Source organism: Quercus lobata, chromosome 9 (assembly GCF_001633185.2).
Source record: "Quercus lobata isolate SW786 chromosome 9, ValleyOak3.0 Primary Assembly, whole genome shotgun sequence".
NCBI classification, from domain to species: Eukaryota; Viridiplantae; Streptophyta; class Magnoliopsida; order Fagales; family Fagaceae; genus Quercus; species Quercus lobata.
Window position 1 is genome coordinate 42,058,190 of NC_044912.1, and position 27,877 is coordinate 42,086,066.

A 27,877-nucleotide genomic window follows, 5' to 3' on the forward strand; every position below is an offset into this window, starting at 1 on the left:
TGTGAATGCTCTTGCAAGGGGCCTGAGTTGGTTCTTTGACCTCAATTAAGGGGTGGCTCCAAACTCTCTACCTTTTGACACACTCAACTGAGACATACTATTAAGGGCAAAACCCTGTGTGTAGGATGGTGAGTGCATAGTGACTAATATAATTTAGGAGATAATTACACGACTCAATGAAAGAAAATAAGTCTTGAATTATAATGTTTTTTGGTATATGTGAAAACATGGTGTATACAATAAATTTTGTTAAATATATGGTCATAAATTATACACACAGAAATGTGTTTGTATGTGTGTGTGTTTGGATTTAAAATTATATATATATAAATATATATATATATATATATATAGATATATAGATTGCTTCCCTTTTAAAATTTATTTTTTTGGTTTTGTCACTAACCATAAGGTACATTGTATTCAATTACACACATCAATCACTAAAAACCAACCATTTTAGATTATGAATTATTCTCCCCTTGCCCTAAACTTTTTTAGGAATTTATCCTTGGTGGCTTGGCTCATAAACTAATATGCATATTTTATTGGAATTTTAGCTAACAACCCAAGGGCTCACTAGCTAATGAGAACTTTTCAAGAGTATATTTATTGATATGTGATTGATTAACATAATAGAGCTACATAGATATGAACCCCACCTTTCAAGTAAAAAAAAAATCACATACAATGACTTCAAAGAGTCTAGAGAAACCTATGTGGAGTTGAAACCATATTTGAACTCACACAATTAATTTATACTAATATTTATATACACCATACATAATAATGATAGATGTTTGGATAACTTGAAATGTGATAAGTTGCATGTACTATATCTCTTTGACTCAATCTCACTTAAAGTAACAGAGAATTTTTTGTCTTCTATATTAAATGCACCATGAAGACTACAAGGCATCCTAGCCACTTCCATCTTTTAAGTTGCCAAGAAAATAACCAAGTCTCCCATGGTTGGAAAATCCAAAAACATAGAAGTTTCTACGTATATTGTCTTATTAACTACTGAAAAGCTTGCGTTTATACTATCCTAATTTCTATCAATTTCTTTGTTCTTGCCAAATTTAATGATGTTTTCATTTCTTTTTCATAGAACTTAAAATATTCGTTAAAAAAAAAATGATAGAATTGTTTTGATAGGGTGGTGGTGGTGTAAAATCATCAACTTTATAGTCGGACTATTATTTTAAGAACAAGAATTAGTACTTGAATTATACACACCTTGCTAGTGAGCACAAAGTATTTGGTACCATCAATGTGATCAAAATGATTCAAGTGGGATATCTATAGTGTGGCACATGCATGTAATCCTTATCATTAATATGTTAGTTCGAATAAACACATTTTATCATACTTGTTCCACCAATCAAATTTGTCATATATTCATTCTGACAATCTAATTAATTATTAGGTACTATTAGAGTATAATAACATGGTGCTCCTTTTCACATTCATGTTGAATCCTAGTAATTCATGTATTATTCTTTCTTGTATACAATTTAGATAAGCTCTTGAGTCTATTAATGCAATTCTTATTATTTGAAATTCTTCATCTATAATAATTGTTATTTAGGTATATCAATTTTGAAAGTTAATTCTTGCAATCAGATTTACAAATTCTTCTTGGTTTGGGATTCCTTCATTTGAACCCAATTAGTTAAATTTGTTGATTTCTTATTGTTTGACAACTTGCACATTTTTCTAAAAATTTGTGACACAATTTTTATTGTTTTGCCAATCTAGCTTTAACATTGTGGTTTATTGAATTAATTGGTTGTTTGAAACTTGTTATTTTATATTAAATTTCTTAGTTCTCTGATTTTTGTTTTGACAAAATTTGTTTCTTTACAAACTTTATGGATTAATTGTTAATGGATGGTTTGTTCTCTATCAAATTGTTCATTATGTTTTATATATCATATTAAAGTTGGTAATTCCTTTTAGGTGGTGTTTCCTTTTTGTCAGACTTTTCTATTGTGGCTTTAAAATTTTCCAAATATTCAATTTTAAAAATTTTATCATCAATTAATGCTAACATATCTAAAACTAGCTAGAGCCATTTAAATAAAGTGTTATATGATATATATATATATATATATATATATATATATATATATATATATTTTATAGTATGCAGTAATAATGTTCACATATAATTTCCAACAAAATAAGTGTGATATGCAACAATGATGTTCTAACAATCCACCAAAAGCAAAGCACGGTAACATCATGTGAATTCCTTATTGATGCAAGAAAACAAGTACAGTAACAAGTATAATGACTCATTTGGAATCTATAAAATTAAAAGACTTCTCATGCAAGAAGAAGGAAAAAACAAAAAATAAAGTAGAAAACCAAGAATCATAAAAAATTCATATTTGTTACATTTTCTTAGATCTTCATCTTTTTAATAATTGTCATGTTTCAATAATCAAAATTTTAATCATTCTCAAAAAAATAAAAAATAAAAAAATAAAAAAATCCTATCTAGTGTAATATCCTTATTATCAAGTATATTATCTTTTCTATCAATGCCACTTTCATCTTCCAAGTTGCCAAAAAAATTTCCATGTCTCCATGAATAGAAAATTCAATGACATAAATGCCTCTGCTTAGATTGTCTCATCAAACACTAGAAACTTTGCCTTCACACTATCTTAATGTCCATCAATCTCTTTGTTCTTGCCAAATTTCATGATGTTTTCCTTTTTCTTTTTCCTGGAACTCGACATATTCATTAGAAAAGACATGTTAGAATCATTTTGATAGAGTGGTTGTGTAAAATCATCAATCCTAACAATTGGGTTATGAATTTGAAGAACATACAATAGTACCTAAAAGTATAAACACCTTAAGGTTGATTTTCCGTATGGTTAATTTGAATGGAAGTGGCTAGATGTTGAGAATTAAGGGATACATTTGGCATATTGAGTTTTGCGTCTATGTCATAAAGTTTAGGTGTAACAACATCATATGTCATAACACCCTCATAAGAAATGTCAAATGTTCCTAACCAAGGGCATGCACCACAATTTGGCCTAAGTTATTTGACGAACACCTTTGTAGGTATACTAGAATTCTCTAAACCACAATGACAAAGAACAAGCGACAATGTCTATTGAAAAAATAGGAATCAATTTTGTGGACCAAACCATCCATTAAGGTCATTGCCTTCCCACTTTCGAAGCCCTTATCACTTTGTCTAGTTTGAAATTCATGTGTTTCATTTCTCTGTTCTATCTTAAAGAGTAATTAATCTTTCCTGACTTGGAGGAAACTTTTGAAAATTCATTTGACTAATATCTATTTGTAGGATAATGGACTTCCTCTTCCTACTATGACGGTTCTCCTTAGAGTAGTACCTATTGAGGTAAGAGCCATTGCATTACTTCCAATATCTATCTTAGCTCTCGTATAATTTTTACCATACTTTTCAATTGTTGTTTCATGATCGTTATCTCGAATGATTGTTGGGGTTCGTTAAATTTATTTTTGCATCTCGCATACATTGATTTGAATTATAACAATTTTCATGCAAAAGGTGACAATGACTTGTCTAATTGCTCCTTAGAGCATCCACAACAGTGGAGCAAAAAATTTAGCTTTTTAGCTCCACCAAAAGTTACTTTATCTATTTTACCTACACTCATGATGCAGCAGTGGATCTATTTTAGCTTTCAACACAATAAAATAATATGAACATCACAATAAAATAATATAACCACTACAATAAAATAATATATCCCACTAAAAAAAAAACATACACAAAACCGGCCACAACCACCTCTACCATCAGCCACACCCACCACCACCACCACCACCACCAGTACACAGCAGGCAAAAAAAAAAAAAAAAAAAAAACCCGAATCTCCAAGTTTTTTCCTCAACCCAGACCAAACAAAATAAAAAATCACTAGAAACCCACCCGATCGGAGAGCAAGTACTCCAATCAGCAGCGTGGGTCTAGTGAAGCAGCATTGATGCCGACGTGGGTCTGGTAAAGCAGCTCTGATGCCGGCGTGGGTTTGGTGAAGCAACATAGATTCCAGCATGGGTCTGGTGAAGTAGCATTGATCGGCGAGCAAGCACTAAGGCGATTTGAGAGAGATGGGCGGCTAGGACGGCGTCGGTCTGAGGCGATCGGCGGCTAGGACGGTGATGGGTCGAGCTTCGATTGGGACGGTGTCGGTCTGAGAGCTTGAGCTTGAGAGATGGTGAGTTTCAGGTGAGATGGTGAGAGTGAGCTTGAGAGTTTCAAAGAGGTGAGAGCTTGAGAGAAATTTCTCAGATGGGAGCTTGAGAGTGAGAGAGAGGACGTGAGATGAGAATAAAAGAATGAAAAAAATAAACAAACCAGTATTATTTTAATTTGGAAGGGTGAATAAAAAATTAAATTTTTTTTTAGATGTCTGCTACAGTGCACATTTATAGATAGATGTGCACTGTAGCAGTTCAGCTAAAAATTATAGCTATGCCTCCATCGCTGCGTGACCCTTTTTGGTATTTTAGTGGAGCTAAAATAGCATTATAGCTATTTAGCTCTACTGCTACAAATGCTCTTAATTGTAGTCATTATCTTGGTTGTGGTCTTAATGGGTGTTGATGTCGTTATCATGGGTAAGATTCAAGAATTAGCCCTATAGTTGGTGAGATTATAACTTCTGGCTCTTGACTTTTGTGAATGGAGATTTTAAGTTTTGATTTTCACACTTTCCTTTAGGGGCACAATTTGTCAATGGTGGTTGTACTTGTCTTTGGAGTTTTGCATTTGTGACCAAGCTCCATATGCAAGTCAAAAGTGTACAACTCAATAGTTTAGAAGTAATCACAACTAAAAAAAAATGCTCAAAATTGCTTTAAAAATGATAAACGTTTCTCACAATTTTGCCAGTATATCTTGAATCACAATGAATTTTAAGTTAGCTTTTTTTCCTATTGGAAGGTAGACATCTAAAGCTTTAAAATGGATAGAAATTTGACTCAATTTGGATTTAGAAAGAGTAAGTAAGTCTCATTTGAAGTTAGGACAATAGTGTTGTCAAGAAAGTATGATTTTGCATAAGGTTGTTGTGCAAGCTTAAGGCTACAAATACAAGCTTTGAGGCTTCGTATGTAACTATGTCCCAAGACCCTCTTTTTTTTTTTTTTTTTTTTTTTTTTTTTTTTTTTTTTTTCATATTTAAGTCTCAAACACTTCAATCTTCAATGGTATGATGCCCATAAGTATAGGAGGCTGTAGAAACCTCCAACAACCTTCAAAATTCTAGTGTTCAACCTATAAATTATTACCTTATGCCCCCATTCTAAATCACTTTTAAGGAGAGTTTTTTTTTTTTTTTTAAGCTACTATACTTCCAAAATTTTCTTTCTCTAATCTCTCTCACAAGCACACTTGCATGTTTTTAATCTTCAAAACCTCTCTCTAAGAGTCACTAGTAGGCATAAAGTGGTTTCAATCATGTTTTCAAAACATTTTTTTTTTAATCTTTTGTTTTTTTAGTTTCAAAGTTCTATAGTGTTTTTCATCTTTCCTTGTAATTTCAATCCAACATTGTTATTGTAGGCACTAAGAGGTCACTTTAAAGCTTTAAAATAGTGATTCATAAGCAAGGTTAGCTTCTATGAATCTATTCTATGATTTTCTACTCTGCTAGATAGGATCAACATGATTCTTTATTTGATGTTAGTTTGAGTATGCATATTTAATTTGTTTGATGATTATGATCTTTCTTTGCTATGTGTTTAAGCTAACCATAGTTTGGTTTTGTTTAGTTTTGGGTGTTTTCTTCATATTTTTCTTTATTTGTATACTTAAACTTTGGGCAATTAAATTTAAAAATGTATAATTTATGTTTCTATGCTAGGATGTGTACACATCATTGAAAAGTGTTGTGAGAGACCGTGCCCCCAGCCCGTTTTTATGGGATGTTGGGCCAAACCCATGTGAATGGGTGGAGTCGTGTTATTGTCTCTCAAAATGGAGGTTCGACTAGTTATATTTTTCCTTTTAAATTAAGGGTTTTACAATGGAGTCGCCACTTATTTAATTATTGGAAAAATAAGAAAACCATAATTGAAAAATTCCTCATTTTATTGATTTGAAATTGAATTTACATTGATCATAGGAAAATTACATGGCTTTGGTCCTAGATACAATCTAAGATAAAGTACATGGCTTTGTTTCCTAGTTACAATCTAAAAATCGAAAATTACATGGATAAGCATTTGATTTACTAACCCTTGATCTAAGCTCGGAGGCTATGTTACAAGATGGGAAGGTGTTAGGCACCCACCTTACCCAGTGAAACCAGTCTTCTAGACTATGGTGGCCAACATTCATATCACATCATCCAATATGTTATCAATCAATTTGCATGTTGAATTTGATGTGTGTGCATGTGATAAACCCTAATTCAATTTATTAAGCATTGTATTTGGATTAAAAAAATAAATTCTAGTGAATGTGTGTAGATGGTGATAACCTAGATTCAAGGATTTGAAAGAATTATTAAACAAACATATTTTTCATATTTTTGATGTGGATTTAAGATTAAATCTAGTGATATGCAAGAACATGTGATGAACAATCAAGAACATGTGAAGAACACATAAGAACAATTAAGAACATTCAAACATATTTAAGGGAATTATCATGCTTTAATCTTAAATTCTTATCATGGCAACATAAACAAACAGTTAGGGAAGGAGATTATACCTTCATGCAAGATCCATATGGTGGAGGAGGAGACTCTTGATGGAGGTCCTAAGGGTGGAGGAAAAGAAGAGTTAGGAGAGGAAGAGTGAGTCTCACTCAATACCTTGAGTCTCAAGAAGACCAAGATATGACAAGACTACTCAGCTTTACTAGAACTCAAGAAAAGAAAAGAAAAGAGAGGGGTTTTTTTTTTTTTTTTTTGGTCTTGGAATGAAGGAGAGGGGGGGTTTATATAATAGTGGTGGAGGAAATATGAATGGAATGCCATTTAATAAGAGTTGACAAGGAATCATGAACCTAGACCTCATTTTAGCCTTTGGGGAAATCTGATGCATTAAATGTGGAGATTGATGAGAGTGAAGAGCAAGCAAAGTTCAGTTTTTCCGTAGCTGCTGTAACAGCTTGTAGAGCCAACTTTGAAAAATCATATCTGCCTCAATTCTAATTGGAATTGTCTCATTCTTATGCTCAAATTGAAGCCCCGGATGTCTAGTTTCTGGGAAAATTAACGTCATTCACATATTCAAAATATTCTGAAAGATATCGATGAAATAGTGAGCAGAGGTCATTTGTTAGAAAATGGTTTCAGCACAATTAACATTAATAGGTTCCAAATTAACTCCCAATTAACATTAAATGGCTCCCATCACTCCCATTTCAGACTTAATTGGTTCTAAATTTATCCTAATTAAAAGATAATTGCACAAATTACTCATTGAATAATTAATGTTTAACTATCTAATTAATTAGGTGTGTATAACCTTACCAAAAAATATAGTCCTAACCAATCAAATTATGACACATCATCGATTTCAAATTGATTATACTTATAACCAATTGAAATCAATTGTTCATAATCACATATAGTCGGACTCAATTTGTGATAGTGCATCTTAACCATTAAAACTTGATTTGATGATAACTTTCAATCTAATGGTCCGATTAGGGTTCATGACCAGTCGATTTGATCGTTACAACATCAAGATAATTTTGGTGAAATGAGATTAAGGATCTAATGACCAGAATCAAGATGCATATTTCCAATGTGAAATTACCCTTTTACCCTCCATGTGAGGTTAAATACGGGTTGCAAAATAGGGTGTCAACAAGTGTGTATACAGACATAATACCTACACCTATGTATGCATGTTCGATTATGCGCTCGAACTCAGGATAGATAAAAAATGACGTTTTGATTAAATTGAGTATTTTATATAGAAAAATGATATGTCTACAACATTTTTACAATAAATCCTAAGTGGCAAGTCATTACTAGTTGTTATTATTAGGGCAAAAAAGTAATCTTAGCATTAGTTTGAAATTTGAACCAATAACAACTAATCACCTGTGATTTATTGTAAAAATATTGTAAAAATGTTGTAGACGTAGCATCTCTCTTTTATATATTCCTTGTGATTTGTTTGACTCTAAATTCTTAAGACTAAGTAATAAATGGCAACTAATTACTTTCCATGCTTTGATTAGTCAACATTTCCATAGTAGTTTTAATTTGAATTCGTTACCTGAATAAGATCGTTTCTATCATGTTTGATTTGGTTTGATTGTTGACTTCCCTATTTAATAGAATATGATAATTTGAATTTTGAAATGTTTCCTTTTTTGCTTGATGTGTGTTTGAAAATATTTTCTTGTGTGTTCTATTTAATGCAAAGTGTGTGATTAGGGTTAGGACTCTCTTAATAATTTCCTTCTTTAAAAATGGCCTAATGACAATAGTGGAGTCCAACCCACTAGGTCAAGTGGACTTTGTGTATAAGCCCTTCCCTTACTCCAGACTCAATGTCTAGTGCATAAACCTCTACATCGTAGACCAAATTGGTTACTAGACCTAAACAAAGTGGTGACTTCCAACCCTTCACCTTGGAGCCCACTTGATTGAGGCATATAAACTCCTAGGGTGTTGTGCTCACAAGGGCTTTTAGGTGTTGTGGCCAAGTTAATGACTAATCAGTTCGAGCTACCACATCAGCCTCCTCGCTTAAGATTGATTTGATTTGACACCTTTCAATTAGGGATGGCAAAAACCCTTATGGTTATGGGAACCTACCTCGACACGACTCGATAATTGTGGGTATTACCCTACCCAATAAGAATTCGGGCATCAAGGGTGAGTTTTACTCATATCCAAATTTGGCGAATTAGGTATGGGTATTACCCGACCTTCCCGCCTTTTAAAAAAAAATATTTTGATTTAAAACATAGTTTTATTCCACTAGATAAAAAAAAAAAAAAAAAAAAAAAAAAAAAAAAAAAAAATGTTTTAAGACAAAAAAATTAAGTAATTAATTCCCTCTCTTTAAATAGAGAAAAAGAAAAAATACAAGAACCAAATCTACATGTATCAATTTCTCAACAAGAATAACAAAAAATAAATAAATAAAAACCCAAAAAAACAGGGTTCAGGTCATGTTTGGGCATCCATAGGTAAAAATCTGAGTAAAAATTGGGTATGAGCACTTAACAAATATTGGGAATTGGGTATTCATGGGTAAACCTTTCGTGTCGAGTTTGGGTATACCTGACCCAGACTCGATCCATGGCCATCCCCACCATTTCTCTCCATCAAAATCTAAAAGAAGTTTCATTAGTTACTTTAGAATTATTTTATAATCTACAATGATTTTTTTATTTTGATATTTGCTTTTATCATATAACTTAAAATAATTTTGGTTTTCTCACTTTTATCATTATTGAAGTATTTTCTTTGGTTTTTAGATGATTTACTCTGGCTGGAGCTTGCTTGTATTTGTGTGCATGGACATATATAACAAAGTTTTGGTATAATCTTTCTCCTAATGAACGACATCTGCAATTAATTTTTAGCTCAAAATTTGATAATTCAGGTCTAAAGTCTAAACTTGGCCAAATTAACATAGTAACATTTAAACCCTGCCAATAGGAATTTTTTGTCCCTCAATAGGACCTCATAGCTCATCAAGTTGCGAAGCTACTCGTGTTGTACAAGCTGGAATAACACATATATATACTTCAAAATAACTTTTGAATGGAAGTTACAATTGGAATAAATCCATTCTTGAATGCATAAGTTTCACTACTACAACATCCGAAGAATCAGATTCTTCCCAAGTACCATATTAATATTTAATGTTAGTGGTTTGATACCTAAAGGATTATGTTTTGCCATTAGAAATCACAAACCTTTCCACCTTTTTTGATTAGAATTTAGATACCGTGATTCTTAGAATATATTAGTGCTACTAGGATGGTCTATGGTTCCAACTTGTGGCAGTTTCTTTTGTCTTCTTTTCTTTGGTTCAATTCAACAAACTCATCTGTACCACTTTCATTATGGCATATTTTGTCAGCAAAACAAGATGAAGGAAATTGGATATGCTTATATATATGCTCATGTAATTTCATGCATTATGTCTCTCCCCTATCCCTTTCTGTTGGGATCATACTTACTCATTCTCCCAAAAAAAATCAGCACCTATGACTCGTGTGTTACAATTTGCAAGACTGATTGAAATTAAAGGCGAAGCCGGAGGGTGGAGCTAGTATTTGGTGTCACCGTTATATGTGGTGAACATAAAATTATTTTCCCTAAGGGTGGTCTTGCCCTTTCAAGAAATGAAAAACAACATTCTCAAAAAAAAAAAGAAATGAAAAACAATAAATAAACAAATAAGAAGAAGAGAGAAATTCCTCATCACCCAACAACATTCTTATAATTTGATTCCATTGACGACGAATTCTTTTATGTATTTGCCATTAATATATTTTACAAACTATCATCTCTTCCTTATTTTATTGTCTCTAAGTTTTATAACACAACAGCAAAACTAGGATAGATGAAAAAAAGAAATAGAAAAAAAAAATCTTTATCAAGTTAGTTTTTATTTATTTAATTTCTATAGGTTAATAATTTTTAAAATCAGTGTATATTATATTGTGTGTATTCATATGTATATATATATATTTTTTATTTATATATGTATATATGCATGTGAGCATTGTAAATTCTAAATTTTGATCCTTCTAGAAGTAAATCTTAGCTTTGCCTGTAATTGCAATACTTTAGTTTGATTTATTTATTGCACTTCCTTTACTCCAAAAACAACAAAGAAACAAAATCCAAATTAGCCAATAGAAACTATATAAACTTTTTATTTTATTTTATTTTATAAAAAAATTGTAGTTATACAATGAATATTCTTAATGTATGGTTCATGAAATACATGAAGATAAGTGGATAAACATTAAATATATATAGCAGCTCCGTTGGAATATGTCAAACTAAAAATTCCTTCTTACTCAAATTGAATATTCTCCAATGTAGAATCTGATCCCCAAATCCTCCTCCCTCTCAACAAAATTGAAAATTTGTGTACATTCCAAAGGATATCTTTATATTCAATCACAAACTTCAGTCACTTTCATTCTTTTTGTTCTATTTGGTCAAGCATTGTTTATTCATTTAATTTCATGCACACTTCAATCACTAGAAATGACTTTTCTTTTTTTGTTTTCTTTTTTAGTCACGAAGAAAACAACCATTTTGGAGAATGAAAGATATATATGGTCCCAAGCAAGCTTTTTACCATATGTTCCTCTCTTGGATGCTCCTCACAGGTATGAGTCACAATCTTCAGGTATCTGTCACAATGGTTGATTACCATGCACACTCACAGTTGTGCAAATTGGCCAAAGCTTAGCACAATGCAAACAAATTGGTGTTTTTTTTTTTTTTTTTTTTTTTATAATTTTTTTATAGCATTATTGTGATTTTTTTTTCCCATTTACAACAATTATATTTTTTGCAGAATTCATTTACAATATTTTTTTCACTAGTGAAGGTAACGTGAAATACAAATTTAGAGAGAGAAAAAAAAAAACCCTATTTTGCATCTTCAAACACTACTTTATTTATTTTACTAACACATTTTACAACTCACTCCACATCTCAGTTTTTAATTTTACATAAAATCCAATGAAATAATATAAACCACTTAATAAAATAATAAAAAATATTCTTATCTCTTTGTTTCCTTCCACTATCTTTTTCCCTTTACACACAACCACAAGATTAAATATTAATTTTTTCTTTACAACCTATGAATAGTAAGGTTGCATATATGCAATCTTACCATTCATAGATTGCAAATTTTGTTAGGTATACAAATCCAGATAGAGTGAATTTTTGCTATCTTGAGTTATAAAATAGCAACTAGGAGTGTTTATACCCCAATACTATATGCATAAAGATCACTTAACCAAAATAGAAGAAAAGACTAAAAGTTAAAGCTTTTAATAATAAATAGTAGCACAGTTTTGTACTTCTCTTGTTACTTATTTATTTTTTTGGGAAAAGACTTCTCTTGTTACACAAATTATAGCACAGTTTATGAGGAATTTTTATATATTTTTTAAAGCCGCTTATGCTCTTTAGTGCATTCTCATCTAATTATGAAAAAAAAAAATTATATGCTTTTTTAGATCTCAAAAATTTACTCTTTTTTTTTTTTTGGCATAACCACTTTTATAACAAACACTACATCCGAATTTTAAAAGCATCATATTAAATTTTTTTTTTTTTTTTTTTAAAGGTTAAAATAATATTTTTCTTTCTCAACAAACCCAATCAACACATCGCATCTTCTCAAAAAAGAAAAAAAAAAACACATCACATCATATTAAAAGAATCTTTTTTTTTTTTCTTGTTAGTTCAGAAGCGAGAGACAGAGTTAATAAAAAAGTGAGAAAAAGTTTTACATAAGCTACCGCGCTTTTATATATTTAGATAAGCATTTTAGTATTATGTGAATACTTTTATGCAAAATATAGAACCGGATGGAGCTAGTTTTGTTCCCTCTCTTTAGCTACAACGTTACCTATTTTGCATTTTTAAGGGTTTTACATTACTGGATTCTATTTGCTATGACTTAAATTTATTAGTTTATTTATCTTATTGGGTCATGTCAGTGGTAAGCCCAAATAAAAACTAATGGAAGTTTCCCTTTTTTTCTTTTGGACCATGCTGGGATTGGTGAAGTATGCGTCAGTGCCATCCCAACTAGTCAATCCAGCCCAACTTCGCACAATTGGACTCAAGCCCAGTCTAGTGAACAATATTTCAAATCAGACAGGTTCCTTAAAACTCGATCATTCTAAAGGATAAAATTTTCTTCCAAAGTGGTTTGGAAGAAATTTCATTCAATCTACTATGTGATGGTCATAAGATCATCCACGTGTCCCCTTTTTATTTTCCTCCCATGTTTTTTGGTTGTTAAAGACTCAAAATTCAAACTAGCTCTTTCCTTGTTCAGATCAGATTACAAATTCAAAGCCCAGGACCCCTTGCCTACTTCATTGTCCATTTTTTGGAATTTGGGGTGTTACTACTTCAAAAATCTCTGGTCATATGAGAAGAAAATTACACGTGTCTAGAAACCTTAATTTTCTGGTTATTTTCAGTTAGGTCAGACCAAAGCCAGATCAGCAAGTCTTCCCAAATGTTAATGTTTTGAAACTTTCAGAGCACTAATTGTCAATCAACACAATCAAAAGAAAAATCCCATTTATGACTTATGGGAAAATGAATTATTATTTTTTTGAGATATGAAAAGAACAGAGTAGGGGAAAAATTCACAAATTGGTGTCATCAAGTAATGGATGTCATCAACTAATTTTTGACACTGTTGATGAACTTATCCTACAATCTTCCAAGCAGGACAGATGCCTCATCTTGCAGAACCTTCCAAGCTGCAGTGACATGCCTCTCTTCTGTCAATGGAGCTCCAACAGCAAAACGTAGTATGTATTTACCTGAAAGGACCTGCAAATAATTGTTACATGCAAGGAACTTAGCTCATGCACTGAAAGTCATCACATGGAAGCAAATAACTATTTTTTGTTTTCTAAATGAGGACAAAAGAAAGAATACCATTATAAATGTCACATGAAGAAAAATATGCTTACTGTATGAGAAATGAAAATTTTCCCAGTTGAGTTTATTGCTTCTAATAGGTCATTGTTCAATTTATTGCCATTATCTTCATCGTTTCGAGGAGGCAGAAGGCGGAAACAAACTAATGAAAATATCCGAGGGGTAACAACCTGCAAACATGAATTTTTGTTCACTAATCCAAAACTCTTTTTGCAGAAAATCACTTGAATTAACTATAGACATGAAAAGTACATAAAATTACATTGAACTTCAGAATATATAATGGGCTCCTAGGACTTAAAAGAATACTATATCAAATCAAAATATCAAACAAATATGTTCATAAAGATTACCATTACCTCAAATCTTGGATCTTGAGCGACGAGGCCTTCAAAATGTTCAGCCAACTTTATGTGGTTTCTTATGTAGCACTGTAGGTTTTCTATACCATATAGTCGTAGAACCATCCAAAGTTTCAATGATCTGGGAATCAGTATACGGATCAGTAAATGAAAATATAGCACATGATTGATTATAAATCATTTAGGTTTAGTGTGAGTGTGTATGTTGAGTGTCTGTAATTTATGAGCTCCTAGAAAGAGTCTGGATTAAAATTTATAAGCCTAATGAGCAAAAGCCTTAACTGTTGCAATATCAGTAATAAGTGAGAGTGCAAATAGTGGTGAAGAAATAGGAAGTTGCATACAAAAATTCAGTAGTTAAATATGAGTTGCATACAAAATGAAAGACCTTAACTATACAGAATATACAAAGAGGATCACCTAAAGAATACATACAAGATTCAGCCAATTTATAATATCTATAAAAGAAGAAAACTGGATGCAACCAAACAGGAGCTTCTCACTCATACAATAATCTCAAAATAAATTCTTAATCTGAACGCAGGGAAGCCCAACACCGTTAAAGGTCCACTTGTCACTAACAGTCCAAATAGTGTATAATTAGAAATGGGCTCAAATTCTATATTGACTTGATTTGGGTTTTCTTCAAGTAGAAGGAAAGTTATTCCTTGTTAAATAAGTGACTTGGTATTCATTTTCCACTAGGTATTTCTAGGCCGGAAAAGATATTGACTCTTATACATAGAAAGTACTAAGGAAGGTATTTCTAGTCCCCCAAGGAACAGTATTGACTCTTATATAAAGAGAGTGCTACAAAGGATTTTGTGGCTTTTAGCCCAAGAGATACATTTTTTTGGATAAGTCACAAAAATTTATTGAACCAAAATATAATCACCCATGTACATCAGCGATGTACATAGGGAGCATCACAATCAATCTTTCAAATTACAATGCTTATGCATATCTAATAAAGAGTAACAAGGAGGAGATTTGAAAGCAACATTCCAATCTAGTAAAGTGTGAAAAAAGAGAGACTAAATCTCAAGAATAGACCGTTTACATCCCTCAAAGAATCTCGCATTTCATCCAAGCCAATGACACTACATGATGCAATGCGGCACAGCCCTCCAAAAAGCAATATTTCAATTTCCATCAAAAGAACCTTGCCATCCTACCAACAAATCAAGGACTTTCTATGACATAACCCATAGAAGACCAAACAAACTCCACACCACTGTCCATAAATCATAAGCTATGGGACAGTAAAGAAACAGGTGATCCACCAACTCCCCACTACATTTGAGCATATAGCACCATTCTAGTGCAATAATACCTCTCTGTTGTAAATTTTCAATAAATAAAATCTTCCCTACGGCAGCAGTCCATGAAAGGAAAGCTACCTTGGGAAGAACCTTTGTTCGCCACACCAATTTCCAAGGAAATGACATGCTGATATCTGGGGTAAGAGAATGGTAGTAACCGCGTAACTCGAAGCCCCGGCTCTTGGCTGGCCTCCAACAGAGGTTATCAAGATCCTCACCCTTCACTGAGGTGGAACAAATTAAATCCATAAAAGCAGTAAAGGGATCCAGCTCCCAATCTTGGACTAATCTAGAAAACTAAGTGTCCCATTAGGGAAATGCATAACCTCATCTATAGAAGATTCCTTATCATAGAAAATTCTATATAATTCTAGGAAGGCTTCTTTAAGTGGACAATCACCACACCACACCACAAGTCATGCCAAAATTTTACTCTAGTATCATCGTCCACATCATCTTATAGATTTCCAAAGACACACCATAAGGGCCCAACACCCCTTTCGTACACCATCTACCCCATTCACTCCAATACTTCACCTCTATAATCCTCCTCCAAAAAAGATCTTTCTCAGTGCCATATCTCCACAATCATTCTCCTAAAAATTCTTGGTTAAATATTCTCAAACTATGAACTCCTAAACCCCCAAACTGCAACAGTTCACAAACCTAAGCCCAGTTAAATAGATGGAATTTAGGTTCCCTACTTATTTCCTCTCTCTTTCCTATTCCGGTGGAGGTGGCTAACCATATTGAGAAGCTTCAGAAGAATTTCTTATGGAGTGGGATTTTCCTCTCTCTTTCCTATTCCTGTGGAAGTGGCTAACCATATTGAGAAGCTTCAAAGAAATTTCTTATGGAGTGGGATTGGTGAGGAACCTAAGTTCCACCTGGTTAACTGGGCTTAGGTTTGTGAACCATTGCAGTTTGGGGGTTTGGGAGTTTGTAATTTGAGAATATTTAACCAAGAATTGTTAGGAGAATGGTTGTGGAGATATGGGACTGTGAGAGATCATCTTTGGAGGAGGGTTATAAAGGTGAAGTATGGGTGTGAATGGAGAGGAGAAGACTCTTGAAAGAACATGGAGTAGGTTTCTTTAGAGAGTATTTTGATGTTTATTTATTGTTTAAGTGAGAGAGCACCATTATCATTAGGTGTATTAGAGTTTTGGAATTGCAAGTCTTGTTTGTGAGTTTGTAAGTTTGTATTGAGAGTTTGCTTTAGGTTTAATGGGAATTTGGGCTAGCTTGTGTTTGTAAGAGGTTTTGAGAATATTTGTATTTGTGAGGTTTCGTGAGTGTTGCAAATAGGCCCTTAAAGTTATAAATTTCTGTCAAATTAAAGATAATTTCCATCAAATAGCCTTCCTAAGTTCCCTTCAAAACGCTCTAAATTCACTTAAAGCCCCTAACTCAAAGAAAGGTCTTGAGAGGAGTATCTAGTCACAAGCCTAACCCCTATTAGATATAATTGTATAACATGAATAGCACATCAACAAAACATAAATGTCTTTCTTTTGAGGAAAATGTTCGAAGGCACACCTAAAGCGACGTCCAAGAGGAATTTGCCAATCCTTGTAATCCACAACCATATTTGCTTGAGATGCCTGAAATATATTTTGCAATATCAATCATAGAAGTTGTATAGGAAAACAAATTAATACACTAAAAATATCACAGGAATGTTTAATCTCAAACCACATGGCAATCCACTATCAAATATCAACACTCTAGTGCAGACACCAAGATGCACCAGGATTAGTGCTAATTTGAATTTCAAATTTTGAAATTTCATTAATGTAATTTGAATTACTTTCCTTATCAATGTACTGATTGAAAGCCTAATTAAAAAGTTTCAAGTAAACATGTAAAGCAGATTGGTGAATGAAATTTTGTATTAGAAGATTTGCAATTGCTGGGTGCTGATTCCTAGCAACTTGGGTGCTGATTCTAAAGTTTTTCTGCTTGGTGTTGATTCCAAACTGTAAGTGCTAATTCTTAGGTATATCTTTTACATTTTATTAATTTCCCCCCTTTTATCTTCCTTTTTGATACTGTCCAGCATATATCACTCTCATTCAAAATCTGGTGCAGTTGTCAATGTAGAATCAGCAAGTGATAATAATAAATCAATCAGAAGTAGGTCCGATTTTAAAAGGGTAAATAGTTTTGGAATTCATATTACTTTGCAGCAGTTTATTGAAGATGCGATTCTAAAATGTTAAACAGTTTTTCCAGGAGCTCTAGAAAGAAGTGCGGTGAAGGTAGTGACGATGGTGTTGTACCTCCATAATTGGAGGGTGAGATAGGTCAGCCCCCTGCTCAAAGCAAATGCATTTTCTGTTTTGGAATGTAGGGGTCTAATTGCCCCTTCAAGCAAAAGGAGATTCGAGCTACAGTGATCAGAAATAGAATCTGTTTGCTGGATTTAATAGAAACTAGAGTAAAACAGATGAATGCTTTGACAGCAAAGAAAATGCTGTAGGGGGATGGGAAAATATTGGTATTTACACTTGGCATGGGGCTGGTAAAATATGAGAGTGTTTGAGGTTCAGTGTGATTAGCATGTCACATCAGTGTATACTGCTATGTGGAGAGTGTTGATGGAGGGTTTATGTAATATAAATCTTTCATATATGGTTCCAACTATGACCTACTGAGGGGAAAACTTTGAAAAGGTATGATTGGCTTAAAAAATAAGGTGCACGATGGTGCTTGGTTCACAACAGGTGACTTCAACAGTATTCAAGAGGAGGGTGAAAGATTTGATAGAGAGTCTAATGGGTATGAAATTGTTTTGGATTCTTGATTACACCAGTCAGATTTGGTTGATCATCCTTACACTAGTTGTTTTTATGCTTGGAGTAACAAAAGGGAGGCTAATGAGTACATTGCCAAAAAGTTGGATGGAGTAGTAGTAAATGAGAAGTGCTTGCATTTGTTTGAGCAATCTAGGTGAGGTTCCACATCATCAAAAATAAAAGAAAGAGAAAAAAGAAGTGGAGTTTCTAGTTCTAGGAGTCTCTGATAATTCTGCAATGCTTGAGGAGTTTATGCCTAGGGTGCCAATGAGCTATGCTCTACTGGCACTTCCTTCTCCCATAATAATTGGTTGGAGGGTGGTCCTAGGTTTAAGAACCACTGGGTGTGTATGTAACTTACAAATCAAGAAAAAAACATTTATGCCTAGGGTGAGTTAGGTCCAAAGCCCTTTAAAGTTTTAACCATTGGGCTGATCATGAAGATTTCATGTAGATAGTGGAATGTGCGTGAAAGATGGAGGTTAGGGGGACACCTATGTATCAGCAATATCAGAAAATGATGGCTCTTAAAGGTAGATTGAAACGATTTAAGGGTGAACATTTGGTTGTTTATGTAATAGGCTAAAGCAAGCTAAACTGGGGTTGGGTTAAAGGAGGCTCAAAAGTTTATATGCTCTGCAACTCAGGTCAGCAAAACTACACTGATAGAAAGAGAGCTTGCTTAATTTGTAATCTTCACTAAGGCATTCTGCGGAGGCATTCTTTAGGTAGAAATCAAGAATATATTAGTTAAAGCTTGGAGATCAGAATACAGCTTTTTTTTTCCATAGGGTGACAAAATTCTAGACTGGCAAAAATCAGATTAAGTGTCTAGCGGATGATCAAGGGGATAGGGTTGATAGCATTGATGGGAGCAAGGGCTTAGTAGAAATTTTTTACAAGAACTTGTTGGGATCGAGTAGCAGAGAGCCAATCAATGATATATATGGTGTAGGCTTAGAATTTTCAGATAAAAGAGAACTAGAAATTAATGTTGCAGACTGATGTCTCTGAAGAGGAAATTAGGAAGGCCATTTTTTCACTTTGCAGTGGCAAGGCTCCTATGCTGGACAGGTTCACTTCTCATTTTTTCAAAGCTTCTTAGAAAATTGTGAGTAGTAATAGACTTTGCTAAAGAAGGATTTCAAACAGCAAACTCTACAATCATTACATTACATTGGTTGCCAAAATTGTAAATCCTTCTAAGATAGACGAGTTCAGACCTATTTCATGTTGCAATGTCCTCTATTAATGTATATCTAAAATATTTGCAGAGAGATTGAAGGCTTTCCTTGATGGCTTTCTGAGTTCTAGTGCCTTTCTGCCAAGTAGGAGGATAGTTGATAATGTTTTGTTAGTACATGAATTGGTCAGGAATTATCATAGAGACAATGGAGTAGCTAGATGTGCAATCAAAGTGGATTTGATGAAGCTTATGATTTGGTAGAATGGGACTTTGTAGTGGGTATTTTGAGAGAAATTGGAGCTCCAATGAATTTTAGAAGGTGGATTAAGACCTGTAACATTACCCCTATGTTCTCAGTAGTTATCAATGACATCCTTGTGGGTAAAGGAAAGAAAGGCTTGAGGCCCAGAGATCCTATCTCACCCTTTTTTAATAAATGCAGTCCAAAAAGTACAAGGAGCAAAGAAGAAGCACAAAAAAAGAAAAGATTAATTACAAAGGCAAAGAGAACTAAGGCACAAAGGGAGAGAATCACCTAGATTAGGCTTGAGACCAATCAAAAAGAGAACCACTAAAAGAAGCAAGCAATTGATCTCGCCCTTTGATATGAGCATGGAGGTTTCCTCAATAATGATGCAAGTTGCTGCCAAGAAGTGAGTGAGTTTGTTTTTCATCCTAAACATGAGAAGATTTATTATACTTATCTTTGTTTTTCTGATGATTTAATTATCTTTGGTGGAGAAAAGGTGGAGACTGAATTACCCAAACGATGCTAAATCAGTTCAAGCACTTATCAAGCCAGTCAGTAAATTGTAGTAAAACTGAGGTTTTCATGGCAGGCGTCAATGAGGAAATTAAGCAAGAAATTGTAATTGAGTTGGATTTTAAGGTAAACTTCCTGTTAGGTATTTGGGGATCCAATAATATCTGGGAAACTCAGTGAAAAAGATTGTTTGCCTCTTGTGGAGAAGATCACTGCAAGGATAAATTCTTGGAATGCTATCATTTGCAGAGAGATTGCAATTATTTCAAGCTGTTTTGTTCAGTTTTCAGGTCTTTTGGTCAAATATTTTTATCTTAACAAAGAAAGTGATAAATCCAGTTGAACAAAAGCTTAATGCTTTCTTACAAAAGGATAAAGATGCTAAGATTAAGGGAGTGGAAGTGGCTTGGGAGGTGCTGGCCAGACCTAAACAAGAAGGAGGTCTAGGACTCAAGAAGCTGTCAGATTGGAAAAAACTAAAATTTTGAGGCACATTTGGAATATATCTGCAATTTCTGGATCCATTTGGGTGGTGTGAATAAAGATTTACATTTTCAGGGAAAAAAAGCCTATGAGATATTAAAATTCCTCAAGATTGCTCTTGGAGGTGGAGGAAGCTACTACAAGCCAGGGCTGGTGCCAGGAATTTCTTAATATTTATAGTTGGTAACAAGGAAAGCCTCCATGTTTGGCATGATAATTGGGCATTCCAATGGCCCTCTAATGAAAAAATATTGTAAGAGGATTATCTATGATTTGGGTAGCTCCATAGATGCTAGATTATCTACCATGATCAGGGATGGTGAATGGTGCTGGCCCTACCAGATCAGGCCAGCCAGTTTTAATTCAATCTAAAGCTTTTTCATATGACCATCCTGAGCAAAATGAAGTCTTTCCCTAAAAAAGACTTTCAACTGCCTCTATGTCTGTAAGTCAATAAGTTTAAATTATAAACCAATTTGATTGGCTGATCTCAGCATATTATCACTTTGACATGTGTGAAAAAACACAGTAAATTATGCAAAATCAAATTTATTCAAAGAGCTTATCCTTAAACCTTAAGAGGTAACAAAATCGGCAAGAGACCACATCTTATATATATAAGAAGTCATTAAAGATGACATAAAGTTGCCACCCCTTTGCCCTAGCCATGTCAAAACCCTTGGCACATCATTACATGGAAAGTTTTTTTTTATAGATCTTTTGTTCACCACTGTTGCACAAGAATATCAAGATTCAAGAAGATGTCAGAAAAAACTTACTTTATTCTTCAAAAACTCTGGATTTGTCGATAGGGACTGAACCAAGGCAGTTCTATCCTGTTGACATGAATTGACAAAAGTAAGAAGGGGGGAAAAAACACCCTCTTCTACATATACATATGGAGTAATAAGTACAATAAAGAATTGAAGTATGGACTTTAGGTTTTAATGGTGACATGGGGACAAGTATATGATGGCATACCTTAACCCAAAGTGCTGAACAATCAAAATTTGTAAGGAACCATTTATGTGCATTCATGTTAAATGAGTCAGCTTCTTCAACACCATCAATGTATTGGCGGTACTCTGGACATATACAGGCACTTCCAGCATATGCAGCGTCTACATGAAACCACATCCCATTGCTCTATGTAAAGAGAAGATGCATTGCAATCATTGTAAGATTGTTCAAATCTTAAAAATGTGTTAATTACATATCATAAAATTATATAATTCATAAAACAATTTTTTCAGGAAGAACAGAAAATTTGATTATTTCTTTTATTTTCTCTCCTGCTTCGTGAGAAGAATGTCAAACAGTTGAGAAAGAAAATCTTGAAGCTCTCTCTCCTTTCTTTTCTTAAAATGACAAAGTGGTCATCAAGTTCAATTTTTTTTTTTTTTTGGGGATAAAATGTTGGAAGTTCTAAATAATTTTAAATGATGCACTTGTGGAAAACTATTTCTATCTCTACTAATATTAGGAAAATTTGGTCCATTTTAATACATAATGCATTAATGAAATTTGGTCCATTTTAATCCATAATGCATTAATGAACTGTCTTATGACAAACCATTTCAATCTCTTCCAATTTTAGGAAACTTGGTCAATTCTATACATAATACACATTTGAATTTTCTAAAAGGAAAAAATCCTGCTAACTCCTTCAATGCCATAAAAGGTTAGGGATGCCAAGAGTCCAAGACACATCCATCCTGAATGGGGCAGGTTTCCCAGCCCCACCAAGTGGTTAGGCTGGGAATTGGGGTTGACTTTATAATCCAAGCCAGTTTCAGGGTGTGGGAAGGATTTTGCCTCCCTGCCCTACCCAGAGCACAAATTTCCTTAAACATTAATGTTAATGGTTTCAATTAAGCCATTTCTTATTTCTTTTAATACCTCCCGCCCCCTTTCTCTCTCACGCATACATACACACATTTGTGGTTAGGCGGTTTGTCTCCCCTCCCTTTTGCTTTTCTGAAAAAGTATTATTTACTAAAGAATTATAAAAAGACAAGAAAAAGGGGGTGACACCTCAAATCATCAACATTAGATCTGTATATGAAACTGATATAGCGTGCAAAGGAGATCTCTTGGTTTTCCCATCAGTTCAGTCAAATATGTTACCTTAGCAATCTTCCCAAGAGCAAGCAAAGGATCAACAGCTGTTGATGAAGTAGTACCAACCTACAAGTATAAATGGAAAGCTTCTTTAGTTAATTTTAACTTCTAACATTACATTATTTCAGAGTTCAATAGTTCCTATTCCCCCCCCCCCCCCAAAACACTCCCACCCCTGCAGAATTAAAAAATAATAATAATATTTATATATATATATATATATATATATAAAAGGCAAAAACCATAAAAGAATTTAGGCTCATGCTCACCATTACACAGAGTTTACCTGTTAAAAAATTAGTTAGCAACTAGACATCATTGTCACCATTATTAGGCATCCTTGAGATTCAAGACAATATTTCTTGCACTTTAGAAATTTTATTTTAAAAGAAAAAATAAAAATAAAAACTATAATTATGACATGTTCTAATGAATAAATCCTGCATCCTCAGCAAATAACATGAAGAAAATTTTTGATCATGAATATGACTGGTAATTTCTTTCATTACCAGTCTGTAAAGAAAAATGAAAATCAAAAGCCTAATAAAGAATATGTCAGCTTCCGACCAACATTTATAGATGTTTTGAGTACCATGTCAAAGTCATTCAAGTTAATATCATAAATCGTAACTTTTCTTAAATATCCAAACCTCTAAGAATTGTCTAAGCTTGTGCACATTTAAAAATAGTACAACAAAATTTGCAAGAAAATTTAAGTCACGAATATGGCCAAAAGTAGTCGTGCAAAATTATAATTTCAATTGGCAGCTCAGATTTGACCAACCAAAAAAAAGAATACTCAACTTTTAATAGAGTAATAATTTGGATCATGTTGAAGGTGCCAAAAGGAGGAGAGGGGGTTCAAAAGATGGTGTTAAGAAAACACAGAATATTCTAACCAATTAGTAACTCAGTCAGAGCATTGAAAAGAAAAATAAAATGATGATAGAAACAGAAGGAAACAAGCTAACATCTAAACTCCTTAGTTTCTTACAGTAGCACATAAGAAAAAGGGGATTAAACCAATGGCAACATCATGTGCAATCGCTTCACAAAGAATATCAGGCGAAAGAGCATAGTTAGTTGAAGATTCCGTTTTTATCACCCTGCAATTCTCTGGATGGATTCCTGCTATCTGCGATTAAACAATAAACATTTATTATTAACCAATATACTGGAACTACTTAAAATTAACATGAACTTGCATATTGGCAAAATCAGGTCTGAGTATGAGTAGGTGCAGGTCCATTGCTTCTATATTTGGTATAGGCTTTTCTGATTGAAAAGGATCAAGAAGTCTATTTTGAACAGAACTCTGTTGTGTGTTTGATCTGTGGTTTGTTATTTGCGTTTTTGATAATCCAATAGATACAATGGAGGAGGGGTGACTTGAACCCTGGACTTCTCCATTGGAAAGTCCAAGAGGGGCCAGTTGAGCTACAAGACTCTTGACACTTGTTCTTTGCTTGTTTTTGCTGTAGCTCTGTTCTCAAAGTTTCGTTGTTCTGCAGCAGAAGCTGCTGTTGTACTCTTTATGCACACTGCCGTTTGTACTAGTTATTGTGTTTGTTGAAGAAAAATTGTTTCTTTCACAAAAAAAATAATAATATAAACTTCATAACCATAACCAAGCAACATAAGATGAAATTACTAATATGAACACACCCATAATAATTGTAACTCAAAAGTTATAACTGTCTTAACAATGTCTCAAGGCTATGCCTCAAGCACCTCTGAGAAACATTGAGAATTTGAGATAGAACTGCACCTTCTTGGTTACCATCACATGCTTAAGGTAATCATACGAAACCACTTGGTGATTTGAAAGGAAAGAAGAGTACCGCAATTAGCAGTTTGATTTGGTAGATAAAAACACTAAAGAAATTTATTCTTGTGCTAATAATTTATTATTTTGTTCAGGTTTTCTACCATTGTTCACAGCCACATACTGAGTACAATTTGCTTTCATATCTATTCTATTATCATATGTAAGACTCTGTACAGAGAGGAGGGAAAGTCTGCTCAGAAATGAATTGGCATTGAAGCACTGACAGATGCAGAGGTTCCAAAGAGATGAAACAAAAGAATTTGGCAGCAAAACCCAGAGGTTGGGGTAGTTAGTTAGTACTAGCACCAAGTATTTTAAGAGCTTAAATAAAATTGTATGATAATGGCAAGAGAAGCATCTTTGGATGCTCAGCACCCAGCACCCTTTGAGGTGCCTAGGCACTAAGGTTTGAACCCCACCAGCCCCCCTCCCCCTATTCACCTAGGAAAAAAAGAAACTTGGCAAGAGCAAAAAGGAAAAGGCACAAAAGGAATAAATGGAACAAAAGCTGTTGAAGCTGAATCATTTTTATATAAACAAAATAAGCCTACTAATGGATGCATATATTAAGAGACACACAATGTAAACTTGGTTATACAACATTGACCATCCTGAGAATTTTCAGTGAGTTTACATTACAGACCTTAGCATATGAATTCATGATTCACACATGTATCAGGAAGCATTCTTTAAAAATAATTCAAAACTATGAAAAAAGAAACTAAAATTAAAATAATAAAAAATAGATTGTTTAGATACTTATGCATGTTTATAAAGATACCTGGCAGGCTTTCTGTATTGCAGAATGTGTTTGATCAGATGCATAAACCACAATTTTTTCAAGGGCATTTTTGCCAAGCCTCCTTAAAACCTTGTCACGAGCAGCCAATAGCACAACTAAAACAGCTTCACTTGCTGTGCCCTGTATCACTCCACCACCTTGTCCTACAATAAAATTTGTGACATAACTCTGTAAACTTCAGACACTGGAAAACAATCCAATCCCAAAATATCAGAACCCTTGTATGCCCAAGCTTAAGGTTTAAATTTAACTTCCAAAAGCAGTCTGAATTCAATCTAAAATAGAGTTCTGGACCTTAATCCAACTCATTACAATATTTGTACACCGTATCATCAGACTGTAAAAATATATTTTGACACAAAAAAAAAAAAACATATATCCTGCAAATTTAAAGATCCTTTAATTTAGTTCATTCACTTAAGGTTGGTGTATTCCTAATTGCAAGGTTTGCTCATCTACACAAGCATTAAAGAATTAGTATGTGGTTGAGATTGCTGAAATGATACAATATGTGTCATATGGTTTCCACTCCACTACTACCAAATATTAATTGCATATAGCTCTTTTTTTCTTTTTTTGAAGGAAGAAATGTTTAAGTTCTCTGTCAACATCAGGAAGCCCCAGTGTTTCTCACTTGTCTATATCAAGCAGAATAGACACAAAGCTTTGACTAGAGAAATAAAGAAGAAGAAGCAGGAGCAAAAGGAGCTACACCTTCACAGTGTATTAACCCTTACCTGCTGAAAGGAACTCATCAGGCAGTTTAAGCAATTTAGCAAGCCAATCCAGTACAATCATTTCAAGCTCTGTTGCTGCAGGAGAAGTTATCCAACTGAAACCCACAATGTTAAGACCAGCACTGAGCATTTCTCCTAAGAATCCGGCGATGCTGCTATTTGAGGGATAATATGCAAAATAGTTCGGGCTTTGCCAATGGGTTACTCCAGGTAATATCTTTGCCTGAACATCTGGAACCACACAAAAAAAAAGGACATGAAATATGTTTTTTTATCAAAACAGAGAAGGTTTTCCGGAGGGGGGGGGGGTTGGATTTGGAATAAAAATTGAATAATAGATTAGACAGTTTGGCAAGACTCAATTGCTTTCGACCAAAAATATAGGAATAAGTGAAGCCCATAATCATGCTAGAAATTTATTTTCAAATTACTATTTTATTAACCATGGAGTAATAGGAAAAAAAAAAAAAAAACTAGTTGAGAAATGTCACCATTAAATATATCATCCAATGATTCTGGATGATTAGGTGCAGAATCTGGTAACATGTTACGAAGATAGCCAGGCTGCACAGAAAGAACCCATTCTTGATACCAAAGGAAGAAGTTCTATTGAAGAGCAAAATAAATTAGGCTGCAATATATAAAAGACAGAAGAAATAAAAGAGACACATCGCCAAGAGCCTTGTAGCTCAGTGGTATTGACTTGTCTCCTTTATAAAGAGAACTAGAGTTTAAATCCCCCTCCCCCATTTGTTGTAAGTTGTAACTATCAAAGGGCGAATGCTAGGCAAGCAAGACTATAACCCCTCTTCCAAAAGAATCCAAATAATGAGCATTAAGGTTAAGGCATTTGGAAATGACGCATTCCAATATCTGTGGACCTATGTCATATACCAGCATTGGAGGTCAAAGGTACATCAAGGTCTTTCTTGATCATTATACCATCAAAAGTCAAAACTGGGCTTTCTATGCGGAAGTTTGAAAAAGATGAATCTTTAGAAAAATTGAACTATTTTATGATAGGGCAAGAATACACACACACATTTGAAACCAGCTCACTGGCACCAATTTCCAATGCTCGCACACTGAGAAACAGAAATCAATATGCCTTTTGAAAATGTTGGTTTTTCTTTATACATAGACATCACTAGTATAAATTCAAAGACACAAGTGTACGTAGAGAAATAGAGATTGCCAAAACCTGAACTTGGCTGAGAACAGGGAAATTCTCAATGGTTTTGTAGTAATCAGCAATGAAATCCACCATCTTATGTGCATGTTCTCTGAATTGCTCAGCATCCATTGGCTTCAAGTCACCATCCCTATTATACCCATCCCTGATAAAGTGTAAAAAGCAAGACCCACATAACAAAATGATACAAACAAACATTAAAAAAATGCAATAAGCAAGACCCAGAAACGGAATTATCAAATAAACACACTCAGAACACAGAAACAAAAACCAACTAATGAAATTTTCATTTGGTGCTACATAGACAAAACAATCAAACAAACAAACAAAACCCAGAAATAATTAGACAATACTCATGACTTACATTGTTAGTTTTGGGAAGGAAGCAAAGCAAGTGAATGTAGATGAAGAAGAGTTTAAAGAACAAAGCAGGTTTTAGAAGGGTCAGTGAGAGCGAAGTTTATGAATATCGGTCATACAAACAATCAAACAGGGCAGTAGCCAGTAGGTAGGATCAGCGTGGTGACTAATATTCGCTCTGGTTTGACCTGTGGGGACGTGTACAAAATCTAGTGGACAAAATCTTGCTCGTTTTTTACAACTGTTTTGCGTGGTTCCATGA

General features: G+C 33.7%; 2 protein-coding genes across 2 annotated transcripts; both read right to left on the bottom strand.

The window, feature by feature from the left end:
- Positions 1-937: 937 nt before the first annotated feature.
- On the bottom strand, positions 938-2,998 carry LOC115961776. The gene is made up of 2 exons (XM_031080698.1): positions 2,897-2,998; positions 938-1,048 (listed from the first exon to the last, which is right to left on the bottom strand). Exons 1-2 carry the CDS (start codon positions 2,996-2,998, stop codon positions 938-940), a joined length of 213 nt encoding a protein of 70 aa, XP_030936558.1.
- Positions 2,999-13,162: 10,164 nt separating this feature from the next.
- Positions 13,163-27,860, bottom strand: LOC115960144 (tyrosine decarboxylase 1). The gene is made up of 13 exons (XM_031078882.1): positions 27,620-27,860; positions 27,265-27,400; positions 26,555-26,627; positions 26,064-26,294; positions 25,306-25,469; positions 23,691-23,831; positions 22,703-22,762; positions 21,557-21,721; positions 21,355-21,411; positions 16,885-16,949; positions 14,021-14,144; positions 13,694-13,831; positions 13,163-13,550 (listed from the first exon to the last, which is right to left on the bottom strand). Coding segments are annotated over exons 1-13 (1,479 nt in total). The 5' UTR covers positions 27,622-27,860; the 3' UTR covers positions 13,163-13,427.
- Between the last annotated feature and the right edge of the window lie 17 nt (positions 27,861-27,877).

Coding starts and splice junctions, on each gene's coding strand:
- LOC115960144 (XM_031078882.1), bottom strand. Junction 14,145..16,884: donor CCTCTTGGACGTCGCTTTAG/GTGTGCCTTCGA, acceptor ACTGATTCCCAG/ATCATTGAAACTTTGGATGG. Junction 13,551..13,693: donor AAATTTTCATTTCTCATACA/GTAAGCATATTT, acceptor AATTATTTGCAG/GTCCTTTCAGGTAAATACAT.
- LOC115961776 (XM_031080698.1), bottom strand. CDS start 2,998: ATGACATATGATGTTGTTACACCTAAACTTTATGACATAGACGCAAAA. Junction 1,049..2,896: donor ATCTAGCCACTTCCATTCAA/ATTAACCATACG, acceptor GATAGAAATTAG/GATAGTATAAACGCAAGCTT.